General features: G+C 45.2%; 1 protein-coding gene and 1 pseudogene across 1 annotated transcript; both read right to left on the reverse strand.

Annotated features, from left to right (window-relative positions):
- Window positions 1-1,783: 1,783 nt before the first annotated feature.
- Window positions 1,784-2,740, reverse strand: LOC135876785 (taste receptor type 2 member 40-like). The gene has a single exon (XM_065402123.1). It carries the CDS (start codon window positions 2,738-2,740, stop codon window positions 1,784-1,786), a length of 957 nt encoding a protein of 318 aa, XP_065258195.1.
- A 17,872-nt stretch (window positions 2,741-20,612) lies between these two features.
- LOC135875730 (taste receptor type 2 member 39-like) lies at window positions 20,613-21,349 on the reverse strand (annotated as a pseudogene).
- Window positions 21,350-22,982: the final 1,633 nt, after the last annotated feature.

Below are 22,982 nucleotides of genomic sequence, written 5' to 3' on the forward strand. Positions count from 1 at the left end.
GCACTAGGCCTGTCTGATCATCTTTTAGATGGTATTAAAGATGGCAATAACTGCCCCTTTTGGGGAAAAGCGATGTTAGTTGAGATGGGCTGGAGCTGTTGTCATTACTGTTGCTAAAATCTGATCCTGTTTCCCTGAAGACAAAACAAGAGCAACAGACACAAAGGGTGAAACGAAAGATCAGCACAGATAGAAAATGCAGTTTCTGTCTCTAGTGCTGCTTCTTACCTGCAGCCTTGCTGCTGGAGAAACACAGCCCCCACAGTACATGATCTGATCAGCTGCTCCAAAACTTGTCAAACTTGTACCAGCATCAGACTGTTTATGGCATTGTTTTAGCTGCCTCTCTGGTCATGGGCCCACAGCAGTGTAGGAAGAGAAGGTCTTGGCTGGCTAAGCCAGACTCTTTCTAGACAAAAGGCAAAAGGAAAGAGAAGAAAAAAAAAGGGGGGGAGGAAAAGGGCACATGAATGGGAGATGGGTGACAGCAGGAACCAAAATCTTACATTTCAGGTGGTGTTTGGGATTTAGCAGGAGCTGGTTGAAGTACTGACGCCATCTGGGTCTCTTTCTGGCCAGGACTGGGCAGGACATCTCTCAGGATCAAGGCAGTGAAGGTCCAAAGATGTCACAATGGATCCCAGAAGATAGTGGGGAAGGCTCGGGAAGCTCATTCCCAGCCAGCTAACTTGATTCTTCCCCTGAAGCCTTTTTTAAGGACCCCAAAAAGGAGTGACGGGTGAAATATCCTATTCCCTCATTATTTTCTCCACCATTTAGGTCAAATTTCCAGGATACCTGTTTTGGTCCATTGATTTCTAGTCCTACACTGCTCTTGTTCATGAGATATGATCTCAACACAGTCCTTGGGTGTTCTTTTTGTCTTAAATTTTTGCTGATTTTTATAAATAATTTTATGTAACAGGCTGAGCTGGACTTTTCTTACATTGGACAATTTAGAGCACAGGACTGTACACAGCAAAAGCATTTAAGTTTCATTGGATCAAAGGTACTTCATAAATGCAAGATAATGTTGAAATACTAAGTACATGAGATGAACAAAATTAAGTGGCCTTTGATCACAGGATCATAAAGATGTACAAATTAGCGATGGAAAAGCCTTATTAAATCACTTAGTCTAGTTCCTGACAATGCTTCATTGTTTTCTGTGATATATTTTCTAGTGAGTTGTCCAGTCCAGTTTTAAGTGCTTCAAAGCAATGGGATTTCCACCACTTCTCTTGGGAAACTGTTTTGCTGTAAAGTGGGATACTTGCAATGATATATCACCTGGTACTTGCAGTCTTTTAGACAGGAAATTCATCCTGTAAGAAGTCAAAAATATATTTCCATAATGAACTCAGAAGCAGCCCCATATCTCCATGGAAATTCAAGATACAATCAGCTGAAGTGAGAGACAACAAAATTATGTTCTGGAAAGATTAATTTTTATTTCCCAGATTTCTCCATTGAGCTAGAAGTCTTTTCAAAACACCAAAGCAAACCACATACCAGGAGACATATTAAAATAGGTGCCTAAATTATCGTTTCATTTACACTGGTTTAACATCACTGCCGCTCGATTGCTTTCAATGAAGTTTCTTCTAAATATACTGATTTGGAAGAACAATTGAGCTGAAAGACACATGGATCTGTGGCATTTCACACCAGCAGAGAATTTAGACCCTAGATTAAATTATTTTTTTAATAGAAAAGCCTGAGTTTCTTCTAATGGATTCCATCTGAAGGACAAAAGTAGATTATGTGATGTTCTATCTCCTACTCATCTCTTGCACTTTGCATAATGCAGAACTTTAATCAATGTTTTTTTCAGTTTGGGATTGCTCAGAATCAAGATAATGGAATGTACTGATGGACAAGCATCTACAATGATTGTACAGGCACTGCTGGCAGCAGATGTTTCTTGATATATATTCGTCAACAAGATCAGCAAAGCTATAAAGTTAACAATATTGATGAGGAAGAAAGACATGATAGTTTTCATTGCTTGAATGTGGGCCTCCAGGCAGGGGCTCCTGAAACTACTTGAGTTGTTTTGCATCTGTCGCATGTGTCTCCAGAGAGAGAACAACAACAGAAAGGCTGAAATGATAAATATGGTGAACGCCATGGAAAATCCAATGCCACAGATAGAAAGTATGTGAGACACAGATGTTTCCACTGTGACATTTTTCGCACTGTAACGTCTTTTGAGGCTGGAATTGAAATCATTACACTCTATTTTGTAAATAGCATTAAGGAAAGGGAGGCTGCTGAACAGGGATAAAAGCACAGATCCCAGGAGCAAGCATGGCACCAGCCTGGAGATTTTAAATTTTAGCCAGATGAAGAGGGGGTGGCTGAAGTTTGCAATTTTCACACAGTAAAATACACACAAGCAGGCAGCGAACCATTGATTGGAAGAGTTCAAAAACCAGGTGACCGCTCTGAATGCTTGGAACACGGAGTGCAAGTAATAGATTTCTGGGTAAAATGTTGAGCAAAAAGTCTGTAAAGTTGTTTTGAGCAAGAAGCAAAAGCTTGAGAATGCCAGGACAGCCAAGATATTATCACTTGAGGACAGGCACCTCTGCTTGACACGTTCAACACAATTCACAGCCACAATGAAAGAATTTATCGACATCCCGACAAAAGCCTCACATACTAAGATTACCAGGACAATTATGCTTGATTTAGTGATGTCATCCTCTTTTACAAAGTTACAATCATTGTATCCCATTCTTTAAGAAAGTTCTGGCTCTGAAATAAACATTCGTCATGCAACGTTTTACTGTTGGAATGTGGTTGACAGATGCACTATCCTCTTGTCTGTGTATCTCCTATAGACAACACAGCTTTATATAGTTGGGAAAACAAACCCTTCAGAGATGTCTATTCATAATGAAGCATCTGCTTGACCAGGAATGTAAATGTGTGGAGTATTCTCTTACAATGTATATTTGCATTTTCATTCTGAAGAGCTGTGTACAGCGTAAAAACAAATTTAAAATGATCTTTTAGGAGGCCTTCTGTTTATGCCCGAATAATACAAACTAAATAAAACATATACCACGTAACCCACTAATATATTACATTTGTGTTCATTAATTTTCTAGTCTGAAATTTGAATTACTTCAGTACATTTACACAGCTGAAAAATAAAGATGTGCATTACTGGAGAAACCAGAGGAATAAATGCATTGCTATTATGAAACAGGGATGGGCCAGAGTTGCCAAGTTCAGATCTGGATTTGGATGTCAACATTCCTAAAAGTTCAAGAGCATTTGAATCCAGGCCTTGGTGCAGCCCATTTAAAAGACAGCTGTCAGTTGCAAAGTCCAGATCTGGATTCCAACGTTTCCAGATTTCAGTGGTGTTCTGATCAGGTGATTTGGTTTTGAACCACCTCTAGTACTAAATAATAGCAGAAAGAGAGGAAACTGCACAGGTCAGATTTGATTATTTTAAAGTAAAATACTCTGCATGGTCAGTTTGCAATGTGTTTAGTCTGTTGTAATGAATGAAAAGTTCACGAGGCCTGGCTGGCTTCCCATAGAATGTTGAAACAAGTTCAAGGTCTTGGTCCCTATCTTCAAGGTGCTCAAAGTCCTGAACCCCAGCATATCTAAAAGATTACCTAAGGCTCCGGCATGAGGACTGTGGTTGACAACTCCACTCTCCTCAACCTGCCTGCTCGAACACAGAGCAGTATGTATGTATTAAAAAATCCCAACCAAAACCTTACAAGGCACACACCGTTTCCCTCGGTAGGATGGAGATGAGAGAAAGAAGGAACCACATGTGACACATGTTATTTACTTAGCTGAATGCACAATTGGAAGGCGCTCAGATACTATGGTGATATGGCTGGCCCATAAACCTATATAGAATTCAATGGCAACAAACTACAATTAACACAGAGTGAAGGTGACCTGGGGGTATGTCGTCCCCTTGCAAAAGGTTGAGTTGAGCAAAACTCAAACTTCTGAAAACCAGGAAATGCCTAGGCAACCTTAGCTCTTCCCTCTTTCAGCAATGCCCCAATGTGACCAGTAACACACACCCCTTTACTCTGCCAACCTCACAGTTGCTGAAATGTACAAATTCTTCACCTCCTTTTCCAGCCCATTCACTCTCACCCACAGGATTCCCTCAAACACTATCAAAGAACAAAACCACAAAGCCACCTCAACAATATGTCCATGCCACCTACCCTCTGTTCTCCTGGAGCTGGCAGTAGCCAATAGGAATTATTTGCATACATGCCAGGTGCAGTCAGTGTGTTAGGTGTGCCTCCACTAGAAGGTGGAGGCAGTGGTTGGCAGAGACAACTCATGCTTGCTGATACTGGGAGGCGGGAGACACAATGTAAAGGTGGGGGGGCACATGACTGCTCCACGTGCCGCCTCTGGGAGGAACCTTCCAGCCCCACCTTCTTGGGCCAGGGCTGGGGCCACAGGAGTGGGGAACATTCTTCTGGGCCAGGCTGGGGAGACCCACAGCACCCCAGTGTCTCCCCAGAGCTCCTGCACCCTCACAGACACCTCAGCAAGGGGAGGGGTGCAGGCAATGCCCCTAGTTTGGACTGAGCAGAGGGAACCTGCTGCTGGTGCCTTCCCCAGTGACCCCCCAACACTTTCCGGCCAGAGTTACCTGCTGGGCGTGGGTGGGGAGGGGAGGCAGACTCTGTCCTTCTCCTGCTGTGCCTGCACCCGGCATGTTTCTGGCTGGCTCGGCCCCACTCCCTGGTAACCAGGCCTGGGCAGGGAGCAGAGGGGGTGGGCCACTGCCACCTCCCCAGACGGGCTTTTCCAGGCAGATGCTGCGCTGCACAGAGGCAGCGACCCAGAGCGGCCACCCTCCCCTTGCTGAAGCCCCAAGCCCCTTCCACTACTTCTACACCCCTAATACTACTCCCCTACCAAGAAGCATTCACATGCCTCATCCTGCCCCCCAATACTTTTGTTACGTTCCCCCCAGATGAAATTACCACTTGTGACTCTCAAATTGCTGCAGCCTCCAGTGACTCAGCTCAAAACCCCTTTGGTCCTAGGTGGGGGCTTGTGATTAATATATTTTTAGATGTAGAATCATAGAATGGTAGGACTGGAAGGGACCTTGAGAGGTCATCTAGTCCAGTCTCCTACACTCATGGCAGGACTACATATTCTCTGGACCTCCCACAACCCCCCAGGCAATTCATTCCAGTGCTTAACCACCCTGACAGGAAGTTTTTCCTAATGTCCAACCTAAACCTCCCTTGCTGCAATTTAAGCCCATTGCTTCTTGTCCTATCCCTCAAGGGTTAATGAGAAAAATTCACCTTCCCTCCTCCTTGTAACACCTTTTATGTACTTGAAAACTGTTATCATGTCTCCCTTCAATCTTCTCTTCCCCAGACTAAACAAACCCAGTTTTTTCAATCTTCCTCATAGGTCATGTTTTCTAGACCTTTAATAATTTTTGTTGCTCTTCTTTAGACTTTCTCCAATTTGGCCACATCTTTCCTGTAATGTGGTGCCCAGAACTGGATACAATACTCCAGCTGAGGCCTAACCAGCACAGAGTAGAGCAGAAGAATTATTTCTCGTGTCTTACTTACAACACTCCTGCTAATATATCCCAGAATGATGTTCGCTTTTTTTGCAACAGTGTTACACTGTTGACTTATATGTAGCTTGTGGTCCACTATAACCCCCAGATCCTTTTCTGCAGTACTCCTTCCTAGGCAGTCATTTCCCATTTTGTATGTGTGCAATTTTTTTTTCATAGCATATCAGGGTTGGAAGCAGGGCCGGCTCTAGCTTTTTTGCTGCCCCAAGCAGCAAAAAAAAGCGCCGCCCCCGAGCCCCCCCGCCGAGCGCCGCGCTGCCCCCCCCAGCCGAGCGCTGCCCCCCCGCCGAGCGCCGCGCGCCGGAGGCTCCCCCCCGCGCCGAGCGCCGCCGGAACCCCCCCCCCAAGAGTGCCGAGCCCCGCGCCGCCCCCCCCGCCGACCGCTGCGCCGCCGGAGCCCGCCCCCTGCCGAGCGCCGCCCGAACCCCCCTCCAGCGCCGCGCCCGCGCTGCCCCCCCCCGCCGAGCGCCGCCGGAACCCCCCCCGAGCGCCGAGCCCCGCGCTGCCCCCCCCCCGCCGAGCGCCGCGCCGCCGGAGCCTGCCCCCGCCTCCCACCGGAACCCCCCGCCGAGCGCCGCCCCCCCGCCGAGCGCCGCGCCGGCGGAGCGCCCTAGCGGAAGGCCGCGCCGCGCTCCCCCCGCCGCCCCTTACCAGGTGCCGCCCCAAGCATGTGCTTGGGTGCCTGGTGCCTGGAGCCGGCCCTGGTTGGAAGGGACCTCAGGAGGTCATCTAGTCCAACCCCGCCTACTCAAAGCAGGACCAATCCCCAGACAGATTTGTGCCCCAGATCCCTTTCTCCACCTTCTGAAATAAAAATATTGTCTCCAATACATTCCAATAACTTGTTGGAAAATCTGTTCCCTGCTGTGTTATTTTCCCAACAGATGTCTGGGTAGTTTTAAGTCCCCCATCACCATCAAGACTTGTGCTTTGGATGATTTTGTTTTAAAAAAAGCCTCATCCACCTCTTCTTCCTGGTTAGTAGTCTGTAGTAGACCCCGACCATGACACCACCCTTGTTTTGTACCCCTTTTATCCTTATCCAGAGACTTGCAAAACATCTGTCTCCTATTTCCATCTTAGCCTCAGTCCAAGTGTATACATTTTTGATATATAAGCAGGCCAGCTCTAGGTTTTTTGCTGCCCCAAGCAAAAAATTTTTTGGCTGCCCCCCCCGCCAGCCCTGGGCTCGCTCTCTCTCCCCCCCCACCAACTGCACCCTCCTGCCGCCCCAGCCCTGGGTCACTGGTAACTCGCTCCCAGGGCCGGTCATTCAGCAGGAATTTTGGATGTGCACAGAACACAGACAGGATTGGTTCCCATATGGTTACAGAACTGCAGTGAAGTGGAACAATTTTCAGCTTGTGTGATTGGAGGATATCTGGATGCATATTATAAGACTGTCCTACATAAATGAGGAAAAGTTGAGGTGTCTTTATTATTCTTTTGTTCCATTCTTTGTTTCTCTGGGGAATTTGCCAATGCAATATCACGGTCTTCCTTTTAAACAAATAAAACTAAAACTAAAAAAAAAAAAAAAAAAGCAATGGCTGTTGAAAATAGCAATTCCAGTCCTAATAACCACTGGGAAGCATTTCTTGCTCAATTTATTCTATTTTTTTCTACAGCAAGTTACAGTGGACCAGTATATTTGATTTGGGAGAAATGAAGTAACAGCTGCCCAAACTGAGCTTGAGCACTCCTGAATTTTGAGGGTGTTCAAATCTGGAAGGCAGGTGCTGGATTCCCTTTCTGAATATTAGCTAAATCTGGAAAAGAAAAGTCAATTTCTGCTTCCATGGCTCAGAAGTGTAAATCCTCCTACGTGCCTGGTACTGTATCTAAAGCTGCCCAGGTCCTAGTAGAGCCTCCCCTCCCTTACTTTTCATTTTAAATTCTAGTGGGATCCACGTACCTCCCTTGCTAGGCTTCAGATAGAGAGGTGCACTGTCCATTTAGTCCACCCAATTCTTTCTTTGGGGGGAGAGCCCAGAGCTGGGGCAAGAGGGGGGAGCCCAGGGCTTGGGCAGCAGGAGGTGCAGGTGGGGGCCAGAGCTGGGGCAGCAGGAGGTGCGGGTGTGTGTGTGTGGGAGAAGAGCACAGGGCTGGGGTGGCAGGAGATGCGGGTGGGGGGAGAGTCCAGGGCTGGGGCAACACGGGGGTGCAGGGGGAGCCCAGGGCTGGGGTGGGGGCAGCAAAAAACCTAGAGCTGGCTCTGTCCCTACCATTTACAGCAAGCTGCAGCATGAGGTTTCAGTTCCACACTCCTTCCCCGTCCCTTTCCTGTTAATTGCAGCCAAGGGAATGCTGGGAAATGTAGTTCTTTCCCTGCTCCAGGGCTGTCTCTATAGGCAGGGAGCTAACCAAGGAACTACAGCTCTCAGAGCCCCCTGTTGGTTCTCAGCTCCCATGCTGGATTCTTGCGCCCCTGCAAATTTGCCACCCCAAGCAACTGCTTGCTTTGCTGGTGCCTAGAGCCGGCCCTGTATATAAGGCAATATGTTATCTGAAGGGTGAATTCACAGCCAGCGGGAGGTCTGCAGTTCATGCAGTCTTCAGTATATCTAACAGTACAAGGCAGCAGAAGGAAACCAGTTTTTTGAGAGGGGCCTGTAACTTGGGAGCCCTTAGGTCAAATGACCCAAAATATGATTCAATGCTACCCCTCACGCCAAATAAAAAAAAATCTGAGTAACCATTTAGATTTTAGAGCACTCACAGGAGTTGAGCTGAAAGCTTATAAAATGGTGGGAATGGAAACCCTCTAGCTGTTTTTCTGTGTTGGTGCATGCACAGTGTAAAAACATACATTTTCTCAAATACCATTCTTCCTTAGGGTCCCCCAAATATTTAGTGGGTGCCATGCACTACCTTGGGTAAAACTCAACAGATTGAAACTATTTGACCCACTAATAAATAGTTTGATCTTTAGCTTTTGGTTTAAACCCCCCCCCCCTAGAAACTTTTTTTAAGATGACTATTTTGTTCAGGGCTTAAATCTCCAGAACCCCTTGCTCGAATGACTCCAAATGTGGATCTCTGACCTTACCTTGCACTCTCCTGAGGCACTCCAAATTTCAAAGGAATCCAACTAAGAATGTAGATTTTAGGGGACAGAATGGTCCCCAAAATGGTCGGCCTTTTAAACAGATATCATGATACAACTTTAGCTATAATGTGTTCCCACTGCACCACTAGAATAGAATAGAATGAGACCTGGTGTGACATGTTGTATCTACAATGTGTAACAGGGCTGTGTAACAATGTTGTTGTGTGACATATTGTATCTACAATGTGTAACAACGCTGAAGGAGGCAGTCTGGAAGGCCAGTTACCTGATTCTAGGCATCTGGGGAGGGAGGTGGACATTTGCTGAGAGGAAAATGGTCTCAGGGCATAGTTAGTGTCTGGGAGGGAAAGTAGTAGGAAAACCCAGGCTATTGTTCCTGCAAAGAGGGCAGAGCAATGTTCCCTCTCTCCCAGCTGGCCGCAACAGGTGTTTGGGGTTATTAGACCCACCTGAGAAACGATGATTGGGTGGGTGAATCAGAAAGGAAAGTCCAACCCCAGCCAAGGAAAGCCTGCCAAGAGGAAGAATTCAGCGAGAAGGAGAGCTGAGAAAACCCTGCACTGAAGAGGAGAGTTTGTAGGGTGGAGAGGCCAGGTTGAAATCACCCAGTCCCAAGAAGCACTCTGGAGCCCTGAATGTAAGGGAACCAAACTTTCTTTAATAAATTAGACCCCAGGTGAGGGGAGTGTTGTTTAAAGACTTTGGGTGTGAGTAGATTATTCCTGACACTTGGAAGGACAACAGAGTCAGGGAACTACAGTAGCATGCCCTGCCAAAGGGGGTGGGCTCACTGCATCCCTCTTGCACATGCTCAACGCAAGATGTTTTCTTTCTTCTCCAGAGCTGAGGTTGAGTGGAGGAGCTGCAGGCCACAGCCTGGCAGCAGGATAGAAGGAATTTTGATTGAACCAGACAGATAGAGGCTGAGAACTCAATGGAAAGATTGTGAAAAATACACTTTGTACTCAATAGAAAAACACAAAGTGATCTTCAGAATTCTTAGAACCAAGGAATGCCGTGAGGGAACTGGGAAAGCAGGAAATTCTAACAGACCCCAGGCCCATCTTGAGTGTGAAAGCACATGGCTTTACCCTGGTTACTTTGTGATGTGCTGCATTCAGCGTTTTCAATGGGAAGTGGTTAGGAGTGGTGTATCATCCATTTCTCTATCTTTTAATCTAATCTCATGTGCCTAGAATGTGGTATCTAAATTCTGTAAAAGTTTTTAAAGTACAGTGCAGACTGCTAATGTGTGAGACTGCATAATTTATACCCACCAATAACTAAATTAGGAGCAGGTGGGAGACCCAGCATCACACTCTGCATCAGAAAGGTAAAGAGAGACCTGACCTGACCTGATCTTAAACAGAGATCTGAACTAGTCAGGTCAGTGATCTATTTAAGCTTCTGATGCTTGGTGTGAGGGTTGGGGTGCACCTATTGTTAGCCTGCAAGGCAAAATAAAGGCTGGCATAGTCTAGAGGAGAGTGCTAGAGTGGCTAAAAGGTTGGTGGGATCAGGCATTAGATCATCCAGCTAAGCACAAACAAGGCTCCCTCATGCTGGAGGCAGGGAGTAATAAAATGACTCATGCTCCTGTGATAGCTCTTGGGGTATCTGGGACTGAGAGTCTCCTTGATTATCCTTTCCTTAACAACAGTTTTACACTGGTGTAGTTTTTTTATTATTTCAACCATGTTACTCCTGATTAAGGGTGCGAGTCTGTCACAGAAGTCACGAGACCTCTGTGACATCTGCAGAGGCCGGTGTGGCTGGCCTAGGGGCTGCCTGCACAGGCTGCTGCTGGGGCAGTCTCAGGCTGCTGCATGCACCTTCCTTCCACCCCTGCCCCCAGCAGCAGTGGTGGTCTCAGGTCAACATGCCCCCCAACCCCCTCAGCAGCAGCAGGGGTCCCGGCTGTGCGCCATTGCCCATCTCCCCCCAGCACCACCGGGTGTCCTGGGCCATGCACCACCACGCCCTCTCCCCCCAGAGCACCTGCGGTACCCCTCGAGCTGCCCCAGAGCACCCAAGGTTTAGTCAGGGGTATATCATACAAGTCATAGACAGGTCATGGGCTGTGAATTTTTGCTTATTGCCTGTCCATGATTTTTACTAAAAATACCCATAACTAAAACGTAGCCTTACTCCTTGTCACAGGGTCTGTGCAGACTCTCCCACTTCTGTGCCTGCACCCTGTGTTTAGGCTGGTATAATAAAGAGTCTTCCACACCTTCTTTTGCTGGATCACCCAAGTGTCTTTATTTACCACGTTCGTGCAGTTCCCCAGTCTCCCAACAGCTAGCACCCCACAGACCCTCCCCAGGGTCTCCTGCCTTTGAGGCTTCCTGCTTTGGTAAGGAGACAGTGATACTGCCCTCCTGTCTCCTCCCAGTCTAGTCTCCTCTCTGAGGCTTGTTCAGGGTTTTTATAGCCCTCCCGTGCCTCAGCCCAGCTGTCAGCACTCAGCTCAGCACTTTCCTCTGAGCCAGCCCTGATTAGGGCTTGCAGCTGGGCCCACTGCTGAATACCTGTGTCTCTACCCTGGCCTCCTGGCCAGAGAGCAGACCGCAGCTAGCATTTTGACAGGGCTTTAAAGGGGGTTTTACCCCTGCCCTGCCACACTCCTGATTTGCACCAGTCTGAGAGAAGACCCAAGAATAGGGTGACCAGACGTCCCAATAAAATCGGGACCGTCCCAATATTCAGTCGTTTGTCCCGCGTCCCGACGGACACCATTTGTCCCAATATTCTGGCTTGCCCCCCCTCCTCCCCGGACCTGCCCCACCATGTGTCCCGATATTTTGTTCATGTAATCTGGTCACCCTACCAAGAAGTAGGGTCAAGGGAGCTGAGCCAGTTTGCACTAGCAGAGAGTGTGGCAACTATTTCCCAACAATCTATTCAAGAGAAAAGAGTTGCTTTTCAATGGCTCCCACCTGAAAGACAGAGGTAGGTTGTGTTAAGTTCCTTTTCCCAAACAACCCCACCCCCTTGCATGGTGTAGACCCCAAGTCAATGCCTTTTTCAGTGTGTGGTGGCTCAGAATCAAGATAATGGACTGTCTCAACAGCCAAGCATCTACAATGATTAAACAGGGAAGATTCATGCAGTTTTTGCGCATTTTTGGCATATGTTCAGCATAGCTGTAAAGTTAACATTGATGATGATGATGAAGGACATTTATACTTTTCACTGCCAGAACATGGGCCTCCGTGCTGGGGTTTGTGAAACAATATAAGCTGTTTAGTGTCTGTCATGTGTGTCTCTAGAGAGAGAAGAGTGAGAGAGAGGCTGCAATGGTGGAGATGGTGAAAGACAGGGAAAACCCCCAAACACAGAGAGAAAAAAAGTGTTTCCAGTGTAAGTTTTTCCTCAGTTTTAATTTCTGAGAGGTTAGAAATAGTACGATTTTATTGTATTTTATAAATATCACAGAAAAAAGGATTAAAGCACAGAAGTGAGGAACCACCATGGCATCAGCCTGGAGATTATTAGTTTTAGGCTGAAGTGATGGCTGAAGTTCACAGTCCTCACACAGTAAAAAACACAGATAGGCAGTGAACCAGAGGACAGTTCTGAGTGTTCGGTACGTAGAGTTCATGTAACAGATCCAAGGAAAGATTATAACACAGAAAATCTGTTCTATTGCTATGCAGAAGAAGCAAAACCTGGAGAAGCCTAGGAGGACAGGCATCTCAGTTTGACCTAGTCAATGCAATTCACAAATGTCTGAATGAAAGCGTGTACCTGAATTCCAACAGCAGCCTCAGGTACTAGGATCACCAGGCCAACTATATTTGATACTAATTTTATGAAAGATTTATACCAGTGGCTCCCGTTCTTGAAGATGTACAGAAGTTCTGTCCCAGAGGAGCAGATCTTCTTGCAATGCGGTGCCATTAGACTCAGACAGATGAACTACCCTTCTTTCTGTATAACACATGGAAAACACAGCTTTATAGCACTGGGGAAAAAAGCCCTTCAGAGATGTCTCATCAGAACGAAGCACCTGCTTTCTAGTGGATGTGAGGAGTATGCTCTTACCGAATATCAATATTACTCATGGATATTTGCATTGTTAACTCAGTACCCAGCTCTTCTGCAGAATAATGTTTAAATGGCCTTATAGGAGACCTGAAGTTCATTCCTCTGCAATAAAAAATAGTTACCAAATGTCCCACTAAAATGCTATGGGTAGCTGTGAATTAAACTCTAGTCTGAGCATTGCACCGCTGCAAAACAGGTTTACCTTTTATGACATTTTCCCTAAACATTTGTCTCCCACAGTGCTTCACAGTGTTAAAGAATATAGATTTGGATTGGTGAATAAGCCATGCCGTCAATATCTGAGTAATACTAAACAACAATAGGCCTGGGTTGCCGAGTTTAGATCTGGATTTGGATGCAAACATTCCCAAAAGTTATGGGGCATGTGGAGCCAAGATTTTGGATCAGCTTGTGTGCTCTGTGATGATGATAGCTATTTAAATAGAAAATCCAGAATAATCCGGAAGAATTGATTGTGACATTCCCCAGGGTGTAACCCTGAACTGCTTTGTCCCCTTAACTCTTCAGCCCAGTGCCTTTTACACTGCTTTACTGTCAGAACAGCCACTCCCAGCCTGCTCATGCACAGCCATTAGCATGCAAAGTCACTCCCAGTGGATTACACAAATGCTATACCCAGCCACCTATGAATAGATACAGGGTGACACCTGCATATCCCTAAGTCCCCGCCTTGCCCCCCCAGAAGTGTGTATCCTGTCCCATTCAGTAGTCCACTGGACCGTACAAGCTCATAATTAGTTCATCTTTCCAACAAAGTGCAATGAATATGGTCATGAATATGCACCGGCCTTGTTGTTTCAAATGGAACCTTCCCAAACACACTGGTTTAGCTAAAACAACAAACAAGTTTATTAACAAGAGAAAGGTAGCTTTTGAGTGATAAGTCATATAAGTCAGAGTTGGTTACAAAAGAAATAAAAAGATAAACACACAAGCTAATTCCTAAACTTTACCAAGGCTAAGAAGCAAAAAGGTCTCTCTTACCCACAAGCTTTCCACAGTCTGAACTGGCTGGGAAATCTGCAGGCCAGGACCACTCATCCCAGTTCAATGATGCACCTTTGTCTTTCAATTGATCTTGCTGCTGTGAGCAGAGATGCGGGGGAAGGAGGAGAGAGGTGGTGAGGATTTCACTTCCTGTCCTTTTTAATACTCTGACCCTTTGTACTGGAAAAGTCTTTGCTGGGTCATGGGGTCAGCAGTCCATTGCATACTGCTCTGCAAGCTGTCCTTCGGGTGAATTATAAATACTTTGTTTATCCCTTTCCCCGCTTGCTGGTGAATGTCCAATTAAGCAGGTAATGGCCTTTTAGCATGTAGCTGGCATGCCAGTGTGCCTTTGTCCTTGAGAAAATGGTCTGAGGGTGTTACCCAGAACTACAGCATATTTAGGTAACGCTCATATAGCAAGATCTCATAGCTCCATATACAATGTCGATACACACATTTTAACAGGACAATGATGTTCAGCAGATTGAGTTTTCAAATGATGCCTCACAAGATATACTTAGTAGAAAATATATCACAACCATATAAAAGTGATGGATAGGGGGTATCCCATGGGGTACAGGGTGTCACACTGGTGTGACTTTACTGTACTTGCAATGGCCAGAGTGACACTTTTTCTTTCTTCTCTAGAGCCAAGGTGATGTGCAGGAGCCCCCAGCATCTGTTAGAGAGCCTGGGTTAGACCAGACAGATAAAAAGTGGGAACTCAAGAAAAAAAGAACTTAAGAAAAATAAATCCTGTTCTCAAGTGAATAAATACAAGAATGAGTATGGAACAAGGTGGCCTTCAGGTTCTTTAGAAATAACCAAAGTCAGGAAAGAATTGGTCCAACAGGGAGGTGCCATCAGACCCCAGATAAATCCGGTGTATGAAGGATCCACCACAGAGGAGCCCAGGACTTTAGAATGAATGTTTTGTGACTGCTGTACACAGTGCTATCAATAGCAAATGTTTAGGAGTGGTGTGTCATCCTTTTCTTTATCTCTTTATCTCATCTAAGTTACTTATCACCATGGTAGCTAAATATTGTTCATGTTTTAAAAACACAGTGAGACCTGCCAGTGAGTTTGGCTTCTTGCGCAGGCCCTTGATTCATAGTGTCATGATAGTTCTCCATCCAGCTCCAGGTTAGGTCCTGGGCTTCTTATTACCGCACCTGCCATCACCTTGGTTTCCTCTTTTGTAGGTTTGATTTCTGTAGGCGTTGACTAGTCTTTTCTCTGTCTCTCTTGCCCCCCAAATCCCAGATCCTGTAAGAAATTAACTGAAAAGTGCCAGTTGGTTAGTGCTTTATTGACTAATTCACCTGCAGTATTGTCTATCCTGCTACTAGATTCACCTGACAGCTGCTTATCCCACCTCCTGGAAAAAGCAGCTAATCAGAGCTGCTGCCTGCAGCAGGCATAGCGCTCCCCTACCTCAGGAACTGAAAGAAGGTTTTAGATAAGGGAAGTAGAAGGAAGGAACAGAAAGAGTCCAGCTGCTCAGGGTCACTCTCCTCCCTCATCCCCACCCCGCCCCATCCCATCAAATGAAAAATGTGGCAGTCTGTTCCTTTCCCCTGCCTGCCTCAGACCTCCACATGACAGATATGGCTATTTCCTGCAATATCTTTGAAAACCCGTATTGAATTAAGTTTCAGTATCTTTGGAGTCCATTGTATTAAATGCAAAGGTTGTGTTATGGTGTGTCTGGCTGATCAAAGGACTATAATAAACACTGTAAGAATGTGTGAAGTGGATTTCCTGGGAAATATCTAAAGGAGGTGAATGCAAATTCCCCACCCCTAGTTCTCCAAACCCCCAACCTTTTGATGTTATGCTCTGAGGCATGGGCCATTGTCTGCTGATCATCTGAAGATCAAAGGCCCAAGCTGCATAAAGGAAAGATTGGACTATTCCTGGTGCTTCTGGTTCTGAGCTATGACTGTTATGAATTTATAACAGAAAAGCCCCTTTGTGGGGTTTGAAGGACTGACTCCTACCAGAGCCCTGACTGGGATGGGGCATAAACCCATGCTGATGATGAAGGGGTTAAAAATCTGCTATGGGCAAGACTGGCCCTACCCCTCAGGCATTGTCAATCATGTGAAGGGTGGAATAAGGGTTTAACAGGAGGCGGTTCCCAGCAGTTGTTGTACAACTCCCAAAGGAGACTCTGGGAATCCTTGAGCAGAACTGCCCTCTTGAAGACCACTTATCACTCCCTCCCCTGCCTCCCTACAAGGAGGCAATGACCCTGGTGCACTAGCTGGGTAAGATAGGTTTGGCCAGCCTTAAGGTGAGTCATTAGGCAGTGCGTACCGCTAACCTGTACCCGTTTTGGGGTTAGGGAATAGCGGCCCATACAAAAGGGACTAGGGGAATGGGAGCCAAGAACCCCATCCCCTTCAGCAGCCAGAGAAGTGTGACGGGCACAGAGACACACTGGTGTGTGTGAGGGGCAGTTGGAGATGCAAGGGGTTGGGGAGGGAAAGAGAGAAAGGGATGCAGGAAGTGTGCATGGGAGAGAGAAGTGCAGAAAAGGGTCAGAGCCCCATCCCTCTGGTGGGGAGGAGAAGAGTTTCTCCAATTAATCAGCTATTGACCCCTTTGAATCATATCGGCTCTGGCCTTCCCCTCCCACAAATAGTCATTTCTCCCTCCTCATCTCATTGCCACTCACTCGGTTCCTTTTTTGTTCCACCTCCCCAGTCTTTGGCAGCTCTCCCCCTTCTTCATCTCCCTCTTTCTTGCTCCCTTCTGAATATTTCTCTTATCCCCTCCTCCATCTTCACTGGCAATTATGCAATATATTTTGCATAATATTGGTGAGGGCAAAATTATGCAAATTTCAGATCTGTTAGTTATTATTCTGATGATGTTGCCCTATATGCTACCATAATAATTTTAATCTGGATGCCATGAACAGGCTTGAGTTGATTATGTTTTTGAATTAGCATAGTACAGAAGTTGTAGTACACCAATGAATAACAAGGATGGTGGAATCTTATGCCCTTCTGCTGCCATTAGTGTCAATGATAAAACTCCCATTAACTTCAGTGGGAGCAGATTCTGGCTCAAAAGCTTTTTTTAAAAAAAAATATATATAAAATATAAAATTCAGGGTTACTTTGAAAAAAGAAATGAAAAGGTTAGGAGCCAAATTGACAGCTCTGTGCCGTCAAGAGCACAATGTGACCAGGAGTGCGCATAGATACTTTTCAAGAGCAGAATAGGTTTCTATAAGGGTGTAGTTCCATTGACTTAAAGGATTTGGCCCTCTGTGTCGAAGAGGACATTGGCCTTATTAATCTTTTGTCTGCATCTAATTTTTTTCAGAGGTTTCCATTTGCAAAAAAAGATGACCATGGCCGACTGGTGACTCCATATGAATTCTTGCAGCCCTGGAACTCCACAAGACCCAACTAATATGTATCTACTTATAACTATGTCCTTGGGTGATTTCAGACAATTGAACTGCTTTCCTAAGAACATACGTGTCATCCCATATGACAATCTATGGTTTTCAGAACAAGCAGGTGAGTGTCAGGTGCTGATGGCACCAACACTTGAAGTACAATGAAGGTAAATGGTGAATGACAACCTATTTCATGGTGCTGGGACAGTGCCTCCAAACTGGCCTAATCGCTGTTGTGTGTCTGGTATAAAACCTCACGGACATAACTAAAACCGAATTAACAACAAGGAATGACTCTACCCTTATCTACATGCAAATGAAGGGCTATTTGTGAAAGAATGAGAATATTGTTTGCTTTTTATTTAGCTGATTCCCAGTTGTTGTTGTTGTTGTTATTAATTATTATCCTTCTTTTCAGTAATCCAATCAGGAGTGGAAAGAATATACACAAATAATCAATACATGAATAGACAAAGTGAACAATTAATGAACAAGCCTTTGTCTGAAGATTGTTCCTCCAAACTATTTGGTGAATATTTATGAATGCTGAATAAATTTGGAGATCAGGATTCATTCATGAAAATGGGCTAAATTAATCAGATAATGGGGATAATGATACTGCTAGTTCTATTTCTAAATATGGGGGGATAGCAAATTCAACAAATGTACATACAACCATTGTGCTAACCATACTTATTTATTTGGGTTTATACAAATGCTTTAAAAAGGGCACATATCCATCTGTGCTAGCACTCTGGTATAACTTTACAAATAATACTGCAGCATAGCTTTAAGTGCAGTAGTACAATTCAATATATCCCACTTTCAGTAGGCCAGGCAACTTAATAGGTCAGATCGCTTATCCCATCTTTATAATCCCCCTAATTTTTGAATGCCTGGGAAAATGGATGAGCTTTGCAGCATGTTAAAGAGCCTCAGATCTGGGCTAGTTTGGACCAAGGGGAACCACTTCTGACTATTAATTTTGTGATGTGATTTTTTCAGAGGTGCTGAGCAACCCCTGGTCCTCTTGCAATCAATAGGAGGCGCAGGTACTCAGCACCTTTGCAAATGGGGGCATGAAACGCATATCCTTGTGATTGTATCTATTGGTTGGCTATGAGTTGCACACACAGCTAGTCTATGCTAAAGTATCCTATTATTTCTGTTACCCCTTATTCCCTCCCATCCCACCCACTCGTTTGGCTCTTCCACCTTTTAGACTGTAAACTCTTTGGGGCAGGGACACGTTCTATATGTTTGTATAGGACCTAATTGAGGTGCTACTGCAATATAAATGTTAAAAAGTACTAATTTAATGAAGTTCCAATTATTCCAACAAAATATTCAAGTTTAACCAGATCAGTCAAGCCAACATACCATTCTACAGTACAGTGATTAAAGTTCAGATTTGTAATGCACATGAAGAGGTGCTCTTCCAACATCTCTGGGCATCCTACCATCACTTAAAATCACAGACTTGTGCATGTGCTGCCATGGTGATTTGCATGTCAAATGACCTGACTAATGGCGTATGCAATTACAATGTCCGCCTGTGCAGCTGTTACTGCACATGCAAATTATGTGTAGATTTTTATGTAAACTGTTATAAAAATATGGGCTCAGGTTTTTAGCTGTTATAAACCAACATTGCTCCACTAAGGTCATTGAGTCTCTGGTCCTAAGAGTGCACTGAGCAGAGATTATTCCTTTATTTTATGTAGAGTTCACAGACCACAGAAATCCCTTAACATTGATAGAACACCATCCAGCTTTGCATTCCAGATAAGCAGTATCCTGAAATGACTTACAGTGTTAACGATTGAACGTCATAAATAATAGTAGAGGGAAAGAGTAGGTAAGAGGCAGGAGAGAACCGGTATGTTTCCAGCTGAAATCTGAAAAGAGACAAAGAGGTGCCAAGGCCATTGCTAGGGGAGCCGTCCTACAATGCCCCACACTAACAATACAGTCGGTACAGGCACTCCTGGTGAGGATATACACCACTGACACAAGAAACCGAGTGTGCGCACACACAAGCGATTTAATAACTGTGGGGGCTGTATGCTGATGTAAGTTAGATTGACATGATTTTGTCATGTAGATGTGGCCTTTGTAATACTCCACCCCTCAGTTGCACTTTTGCTCTTCAGATGCAACCAAGGGTCTGGGAGCTCTGTGTCGCCTGAAAGCATGTACCCTCCACCAACAGAAGTTGGTCCAATAAAAGATATTACCTCACCTGCCCTATCTGTCTAATATATTAACAGACTTTTGTCTCATGTCACATCCAGGATGTTCAAGTCTGCAGCCAAGTTTTCTGCTTTAATTTCTGAGAGAGAATTAATTTCTTAATCAGTTATTTTCTACTTACTCTCTTTGGTCCTGATAAGAGGTGCTGAACATCTGCACCATCTACTGAAATCACAGTGAGCTGTGGGGCTGATCACTGCCTCTCGGGAATAGGCCCTAATTACTCTCTGCTTCTGGGGTCATTTGTAGACTTTGAGAACATTGAAAATCACCAGTTGTTTTTTGAAAGAAGGAATTGATCTAAGCCTCTTGTTTGAAATATGTAAACTCCCTCAAGCCCAAGTATGAATCTGGTCAATACTGGGCAGGATTGAGAGAGCATTTAATCCATTCAAGGTGATACACTGAGTTCCACGCAGTTTACTGTGTGTTTGGTGGTCCGAGAGGATGTTAATGAAGGAGTGTATTTCAGTGTCCTTGGTCAACATTCATAGACTGCAACATTATGTTAACATTAATATGACCATTGTGTGTAATCCTATACCCAGAGGCAGCTGCATTTCAGTGGTACTGTATGTAGTGGTACTATTTGCCCTAGTTTGTGAATAACTGATGTTCCATTGGGATGGAAAGTGCTTTATAAATGCAAGATAATAATAAAGCAGACAATTCTACTCTGTAATAGATCTCTCTCATAAGCCCCTTTTCATGATATTTCATGTTCCATTTACTGCATACTTGAGTGGAGACTTACTCTTCAAGGGGTAAAAAAGGTATGACAATGATGAATTCATAACTAAACCATGTCTCACCCAAAACAGTATTTTTTGGCAGGAAGATAACAAAATAGTATTCTACAGAAATTCAGGTTTGTTGTCCAGATTTCTCCCTTAATACTAAGTAAACAGCTAGCAGCAGGTCAAAATAGCAAACCAAAGCACCTACCACTAGAAAGCTAAAATAGGGGCCCAATTCTCTCTTTACAGCAGGTGTATACTGGTACAGCGCCACTGAAATCAGTAGCACTACTCCTGATTCACACTGCTGTGACAGAAAAATCAACACTTAGGGTTCTGGATTACATGAATCTTTTAATTTCTCTTTGCGTCCATCTGAATGACAGAGGGAAATTTTACGAAATTCCTTCCCCTAACAAATCTCCTGCACTTTAGATAATTCAGAGCCCTAGTTTAGGATTACCCAAATTCAAGATAGTAGAATGTATTGAAGGACAAGCCATGACCATTTGAGCTGTTTTGCATCTTTCCGCTGTGTCTCCAGAGAGAGAAGAGGAAAAGGAAGGCTGACATGATGAATATGGTGAAAACAATGGAAAATCCAATGAATCAGGAAAAACGGCATATAAACAAATCTGTTTTCAGAGTAATGTATTTCATTGTCTTATTTCCTGAGAAGCTGGAAATGGAATGGTTACAGTGTATTCTGTAAATATTCATGAAAGGAAGGCAGTTTGTGAAAGATGAAAACACAGACGTTAGGAGCAGCCATGTCATCATCCTGGAGATTCTTGGGTTTCAGGTATTGAAGGGATGGCTGAAGTTTGCAATCTGCACACAGTAAAAAAACAAGACAGGCAGCAGAGCAGAAGTTGTAAGAAATTAGAAACCAGAAGCCACCTCTGAATGCTTTGTACACATAGTTCTTGTGATACATCCTAGGATAGTATGACATGCAGAAAAGATGTAGCATAAATGTGCATAAGAATATAAACCTGGAGAAGCCTTTACTGGCAAAGATCTTATCACTTGTGGTCAAGCATCTCTTTTTTGACCCACTCAATGCAATTCATGGCCACAATGAAAGCATATATCCAAATCGCGACAACAGCCTCAGTTGCCGAGACGATCACAGCAATTACAATGGACGGGGTAGAGTTGTCTACTTTTGGAATGTTGCAACCATCAGTTCTCATTTTTCAAGGTGTACAGAAGTTCTGTACCAAAGGAACAAGGCTCTGTGAGAATTCGGATGGCAGATGCTGTAGCTGTCTGTATAGCTCATATGAAAGGCACAGCTTTATACGTTTAAAAAAAAAAGCAAGGGGGAGGTTTCTCTTCCCGATAAAGCCTCTGCTTTATGAGGCATGTAAATGTGAGTATTCTCCTACTGAGTATGCAGTGATATTTACATGTTGTCTGAAGAGTTGTGAAGAGTTAATTTTTTTCAACTGTTCTTGTAGGTGGCTTGAAGCTTATGCTGCCACAATAAAAACCCATTTTATATTTGTAACCCAACACCAGCCAAAATTGATCACTTTGGCAACGCAACTCTGTCTGCTGAATACCTGGGCAGAGTAGGTGTGTTTATGCAAATACAGACTGGTTCTGAAGTCTTTCCCCCCAGTTTATCACTAGATGTCAGGGGAAAGCGCATTCAGATGCTGCTTACACATTGGGTTTAGTTTCCATTAGAAAGTTCCCTTCACCCAGCTGTAGATTCCAGATAAACACAATAAAAAAGTATAATCTGATCCCTGAGACCCCATCAGATTAAATCTCTACCTACTTCAGAACAACAAATGAGCTCATACTCACCTAGCATTTTGGAGGCAGACAGTCAGGGAAGCCTTTCTTCCAAGTTTCTCCCATGCCTCTTTCTCCATCTCCCCTTTCTACTTAGAGGCCATTTTTATTAAACTAACAGGTCCCACTTGTTCTCCCTGACCTGATTTATCATGTTGTTCCAGTTATTTGCCACCAACTCCACTGACGCTGATGGAACTGAACTGGCATTAAACAGGAGTCATGCATAGTGAATCAGACCTAAGACTCCATTTGGTATAGCTATTATGGGCAATATTCTCATTTACACTAAGACCCATTTATACTGCTCTGCATGTAAATGTCAATAGAATAAAATGAGAATCGGCCCCTTGGGTGCAGGTATAGCCCAGTTAAACCATTAGGTTCTCAGTGACTCTTGGACTATTTTCCAAGCCTAGTTATCTCAGTACCAGCTCTTTCAGATATAACTGTGTTGGGTTATGCAAATTCCCATTGATGCAGAAGCACGGGCAACGGGTAGCATAGGCAGGGAAAAGCGGTGCCTCCCCAAATAGCCCACGCTCTGCCCTGAGGCCCCCTCCTGCTTGCCACTAGTTGGCCCCTGCCCAAGCAGGCTGCTCCTCTTCCGGGAGATGGGGGTAGGGCGGCTGGGACTTGGGGTGGCTGGGGCCACCCAGCATTGGGGGAGCCCCGGGCACTGGGGCTGCACCGCCCAGCATTCCAGGGCTGGGGGGGAGGAGAGGGGAGGGCTGTGCGCTGTCCACCTGGTCCTCCAGGGCTGGTGGGGGGGCTGTGCGCTGCCCGCCCACTCATTGGTTCAGGGCTAGGCACTCCATTGCCTCGTGCCTGGCGCTCTGGGGCTGGAGGTGCTCGGGCAGCCAGGGGCTGCGGGGGGGTTGTGTGGAGGGGAAGGAGGGGGGCTGGCAGTCATGTGGGGGACGACTTTGGGCTTCCATGGGGGAAGGGGGTGGAAGGGGTGGGAGGGGCGGGACCTCAGGGGGAAGGGGTGGGCTGGGCCAGGAGCTAGCCTCTCTGAGCCTG

The sequence above is a fragment of the Emys orbicularis genome, chromosome 3, assembly GCF_028017835.1.
Source record: "Emys orbicularis isolate rEmyOrb1 chromosome 3, rEmyOrb1.hap1, whole genome shotgun sequence".
Classification (NCBI taxonomy): domain Eukaryota; kingdom Metazoa; phylum Chordata; order Testudines; family Emydidae; genus Emys; species Emys orbicularis.

Coding starts and splice junctions, on each gene's coding strand:
- LOC135876785 (XM_065402123.1), bottom strand. CDS start 2,740: ATGGGATACAATGATTGTAACTTTGTAAAAGAGGATGACATCACTAAA.